The 6,000-nt window shown below is 39.1% G+C and overlaps 1 protein-coding gene across 1 annotated transcript; it reads left to right on the forward strand.

Moving 5' to 3' along the window:
* Positions 1 to 1,553: 1,553 nt before the first annotated feature.
* Positions 1,554 to 4,256, forward strand: LOC148205827 (uncharacterized). Its single transcript, XM_088105447.1, has one exon. The coding sequence runs from the start codon at positions 1,554 to 1,556 to the stop codon at positions 4,254 to 4,256; it is 2,703 nt and encodes a 900-aa protein (XP_087961573.1).
* The last annotated feature ends 1,744 nt before the right edge of the window (positions 4,257 to 6,000 follow it).

A 6,000-nucleotide genomic window follows, 5' to 3' on the forward strand; every position in this document is an offset into this window, starting at 1 on the left:
GTTTTAGTGTTAATTCTCATGAAAAGTATATATTTGTGGTGTAAAAATAGTTTTGATTGTTTAATTATGTTTTTGAGTGTTTTTGTGTGTTATTTCGCAGTAGAATAAGGATTGGATACTATCACAGACTTGGAGAGCGTCAATTGTCGAAGCCAGAAGGATCAAACTGCCAGAACGAACGCTCACCCAGCGGACGGACGTTCGTCGCCCAGCGAGCGAACGCTCATCCAGCGAATGGAGGATGCTCGCCCAGCGAGGAGAAAAAGTGTACGCGCGCCCAGCGAATAGTGGACGTTCGTCCAGCGAGGATAAAAAGTGGACGCTCGCCCAGCGAGTGGACGTTCGTCGCCCAGCGAGGACGCTCGTCCAGCGAGCTTTGGACGTTCGTCCAGCGAGGTCGAAAAGTGGACGCTCGCCCAGCGATCAGAGGACGCTCGCTCAGCGACGGACGCTCGCCCAGCGAGCGTACGTTCGTCGCTCAGCGACGGACGCTCGCCCAGCGAGCGTACGTTCGTCGCTCAGCGACGGACGCTCGCCCAGCGAGCGTACGTTCGTCGCCCAGCGAAAAATCACTTAAGGTCCTTTCTTTAAAAACGCGATCCAGAGGCAGAAACCAGTCAGTTCTGGAGGGGAGAAGCTAGGGGGGACTCTGCAGCTCGCGTCCATGCTCGTTTTGGGTGCTCCGGAGTGGAATTTCAACACTTTCTACCATCCAATCCATCCTTTATCGCTTCTATGATGTATATGTGTAGCTAGAACTCCATTTCACTAGGGTTGAGAGTACATTTCTAAAACTCTTTGTAATTTCTATATTAATGCATGATCTTGTATGAATTTTGTGTTCTATCTTTATTATTCATGCCTATGATGAGAATCTGAGCTATTTGAACGGTTAAATCATTGAGAAATGTATGAGACCGCGGACCTAGGATAGAACTGCTAAAGGATTTCGAGTCCTAGACATAGGAGGAAATTCTTAGTCATCTGTGACATTGTGATTAAGGCAAATCTGATAACTAAATTATCTAAGAGATTAGGATTTAGTTTGATTGATTCTGAACTGTCATCTGAGAGATCAGGACTGCATGCGCCTAGGATGTTGATGCTTAATTTTGAGGAATTGTGTTAGTAGAAAAATTACTTGAGTGATGAACTTGAAAATCAACCCCAGTGAACTTTAATTCATCTGTTTTTACCACTTTAATTTCATCTGTATGCAAATCTTACTTGTGTTGTAAAATTAATCGCTAAATTAGTAAACTTTAATCATTCTGTGAATCAAAACAAATCTCTTGGGAAAACGATTTCCGGACTTACCGGTTTATTACTTGTACGATTCGGTACACTTGCCGAGGTCTCAACAAGTTTTTGGCGCCGTTGCCGGGGATTTGTTTTTGTTTTCGTTGATTGTTTGTTGTTTATCTGGTTTAGTTGATTTTTGCTATGTTTTGTTTAAGTGTTTATTGTGATTATATTTGAATTCTTGTGCATAATTGTTATCATCTGTAGAAATTGTGTCTTTTTGGATTGTTTCTTTTTTGTTTGTGTTTTGTATGAGAAGGAGAGAACAGGTTGAAAATCTACTTTTTGATCCGGAAATTGAAAGAACTGCTCGAAGGAACAACAATAGAAGAAGGAGACAAAGTAGAGAATCCAGAGAAGCCTCTGCTATTTCTGAAGAAAATCTTAACTCTTCATCTGATCAAGAAAGAGAAGAAATGGAAGACAATCGCACTGGAGAAGGTTCTGGGCAAGGAAGACGTACTCTTGCAGATTATAATACTTTCTCAGGACCTCTGCACTTCAACAGTATTGCAAGACCAGTGGTGAATGCTACTAACATGGAGATGAAGCCAGCTCTTATTCATCTGGTGCAGAACAATCAATTTCATGGATTATCCCACGAGAATCCATACACTCACTTGGCTACTTTCATGGAGATCTGTAATACAGTGAGGATTCACCAGATTCCAGATGAAGCAATCCGACTCAGCTTATTTCCATTCTCATTGGCTGGTAATGCAAAAATGTGGCTGAATTCCTTTCCAGAGAATAGTTTGACAGTCTGGGATGATGTGGTTGCTAAATTTCTAAATAAGTTCTTCCCTCAGTCTAAAGTCAATAAGGGAAAGCAGGAGATCTCGTCTTTTCAACAAGATGCTGAAGAAACTCTAGGTCAAGCATGGGATAGATTCAAAGGCCTACTGAGAAAAACCCCTACTCATGGATTTGATGAGCCTACAATGTTAAATCTGTTTCTTGGAGGGCTGAAATCTCAAACAAAGTTAATGTTAGATGCATCAGCTGGAGGTAGTATCAGATGGAAGACACCTGAAGAAGCACATGAACTGATTGAAAACATGGCTGCAAATGATAATGAAGTTCAGAGTGAGAGAGCTCAATTTCAACAAAAAGGTGTTCTTCAACTTCAATCTCAAGATGCTTTACTAGCTCAGAACAAGATTATGACTCAGCAACTTGAGACATTAATGAAGAAGTTATCTCAGCTACCTAAAGAACTGCGAAATGTTTCTCAAACTCAACATCAGATGGTTCAAAGTTGTGAATTATGCGGAGGAAATCATAATAATGGTCAATGTGTAGTGCAAAGCATGTCTAATGAAGAAGTAAATTATATGGGAAATCAAGGTCTTCAGACGAATTATAATCAAGGTCAAAGTTTTAATCAAGGATGGAGACCTCATCCGAGTATGGGACAAGTTGTTCCTTTCAACAGACCACCTGCACAGAACTTTCAGCAACAACCTTCTCTGACAGAAAGAACTTCAAAATTGGAAGAAACTCTTCAGCAGTTTATGCAGGTATCAATTTCCAACCATAAAAGCACAGAAGCCTCACTTAGGAATTTGGAGATTCAGGTGGGTCAATTAGCTAAGAAGTTGGAAGAAAAACCAGTGAAGGACTTTGGGGCAAACACTGAAGTAAATCCAAAGGAAGACTGCAATGTTATTACCACAAGATCTGGAAGAATGCTGGAAGAAAGAGGGATTGAGAAAAAAGTGAGTGAAGAAAAAGATGAGATGAGTAAACAGGGAGATGAAGAAGAAGAGAAAGAGGATAGAGAAAGTGAAAAAGAGAGAGAGGGAGAGAAAAAGAAAGAACAGATGTATGAGAAACCTCTTCCTTATCCAAAGGTTTTCTCTAGAAACGAGAAGGAAAAACAGTTCAGGAGTTTCATTGATATTTTCAAGAAGCTGGAAATCAAGATGCCCTTCTCAGAAGCACTGAAACAAATACCTGCTTACTCGAAATTCATGAAAGATTTGCTCACAAAGAAGAGAAAGTATATTGAGGAAGAAACTATAGAAGTACAAGGCCAGTGCAGTGCTATCATTCAGAAGTTGCTTCCACCAAAGTTTAAAGATCCAGGTAGTTTTACAATTCCATGCACCAATGGTAAACTGGCTATTGGGAAGGCGTTAATTGATCTTGGAGCCAGCATCAATCTTATGCCTCTGTCAATGTTTAAGAAGATTGGAGAATTAGAGTTGAAGCCCACACACATGACTCTACAATTGGCAGACAGATCGATCAAATATCCGCATGGAGTAGTAGAAGATGTTCTGGTAAAGGTAGACAAATTCTTATTTCCAGTGGATTTTGTTGTCATGGAGATGGAAGAGGATAAAGAAATTCCTTTGATTTTGGGAAGGCCATTCATGAAGACTGCTCGAGTATTGATTGATGTTGATGATGGAAAGCTTAAATTGAGAGTTGAGAATGAAGAAGTAAATTTTAATGTTTTTGAAGCAATGTCTCACCCAAATGATGAAGATACATGCTTTCAAACTGATGAGCTTGAGGAAGTCTGCATGATGGCACAGAAGACGATGCACATATCATCACCTCTTGAAAGAACTCTTGTTGATGCTTGTGAATTTTTACTTGTAGATGAAGAGAAGTTAATTGATGAATGTATACAGAGTCTAGATGCTTTGAAGGAGATTCCATCTGATGAAAAAGAGATAAAAGAAAAGAAGCTGGACTTGAAGTTGCTACTTTCACATTTGAAGTATGCTTTTCTTAACAAAGATGACAATAAACATGTGATCATCAGCAATGTTGTATCCACTCTGGAGGGAGAAAAGTTAACTGAATTCTTGAAAGTTGACAAAGGAGCTGTAGGTTGGTCAAATTCTGATCTGAAAGGAATAAGTCCTTCTTCTTATTCCATGCATATAATATTCATGAAGGATGATTTCAAACCGTTGGCTCAACCACAGAGAGCTTCTTAGTGTCAAGCTAAAGAGGTTAAACAAGCGCTTACTAGGAGGCAACCCAGCTTTCTAACTCTATCTATTTATGTTTTCAGTTATTTTGGTTGTGTGGATTGAATCTGAATATGTTTGGTTGTGTGGATTGAATTATGTTTCTGCAATGATTTGTTTGTGAAATGTGTGTTCGAAGTTTGAATTTGAATTTTGAATTCTGTCCATGATAACTGGCATGATTGTGAGATTGTTATTGCAAAATCTGAGTTTTAGAACTTGTGTTATGATTATATATGAGTTGTTCTTGAATCTGATTGATTGTGACCCAGAAGTTGAATATCTGAGTGTACTGAGACAACTTTGAAAGCAAGTGAGAAGTTGTTATTGCTATGAATTCGATTTTTGCATAATTCTTATTAATACAGATGCATTCTGGTTTAGAAATGAGAAAGGCAATTGTTTGTTGTTGAAATTAACTACTTGGCCAGATGACTATCCACATGTGAATACTCATCCTTTGTTATCCTGTTTGAGCCTTATATATATTTTTTTGTGAACCCTCAGCTTATTACAAAACAATCTACCTTATCCAACACTCTAGAAGAAGAGAACAAGAAACACATTTGTCAAGAGATAGGTAGAAATTAAGTTTGGGGGAAATCATAATCAGTTGAATCTTAAACTGATAAAAAAAAAAATTTTAGTATTGTATCATGTAAATATGATAAAGTATCAAAGTTATAGAAAAATTCAAAAAAAAAAATGTGTTATGTGATGAATGAAGAGGTAGTTGATGAATAAAGTTTCAATGTTGATATGTTCTTGTTCTCCTCTTCTTTAGTGTTGTTTTGTTTCCTTGTAAAACCATGTTCCTTCTAGCCAAGCCAAGTTATAACCTGAGAAAGTCCTTTTGATTTAAATCAGAATGTTTGAAGTGTATATGAGATGACTTGCAAAAGTTGATGAAGTAGTTGATGACAATCTGAGTGTGAATTGAAGTTGTAAACACTTGCAGGTGGAGGTAAACACTGATTGAGCATATTTGTTTTATTCTTTTTCTGGTTGTCTTATCATTTTGGATTCAAGAACTTGTCAATATATAAGTTATAACATTTGATCTGAATATTTGGAGGTGTAAGTGCAATCCTTGCTTGTGTGACAGAGATTATGTGATGGAATACTAACTGCTTTGTTGGGGTCGTTTTCTATTGTTTGTGTTTATTTTCATGAGGACATGAAAATACATAAGTTTGGGGGAGTTTGATAGGTGTGAACTTTGCTTATATTTGTTGCTTAAATTGTCGTGTTTTTGAGTAAGTTTTAGTGTTAATTCTCATGAAAAGTATATATTTGTGGTGTAAAAATAGTTTTGATTGTTTAATTATGTTTTTGAGTGTTTTTGTGTGTTATTTCGCAGTAGAATAAGGATTGGATACTATCACAGACTTGGAGAGCGTCAATTGTCGAAGCCATAAGGATCAAACTGCCAGAACGAACGCTCGCCCAGCGGACGGACGTTCGTCGCCCAGCGAGCGAACGCTCGTCCAGTGAATGGAGGACGCTCGCCCAGCGAGGAGCAAAAGTGTACGCGCGCCCAGCGAATAGTGGACGTTCGTCCAGCGAGGATAAAAAGTGGACGCTCGCCCAGCGAGTGGACGTTTTGCTCGTCCAGCGAGCTTTGGACGTTCGTCCAGCGAGGTCGAAAAGTGGACGCTCGCCCAGCGATCAGAGGACGCTCGCTCAGCGACGGACGCTCGCCCAGCGAGCG

This window comes from Vigna umbellata, chromosome 1 (genome assembly GCF_029865625.1).
Source record: "Vigna umbellata cultivar VRB3 chromosome 1, Vumbellata_1.0, whole genome shotgun sequence".
Classification (NCBI taxonomy): Eukaryota; Viridiplantae; Streptophyta; class Magnoliopsida; order Fabales; family Fabaceae; genus Vigna; species Vigna umbellata.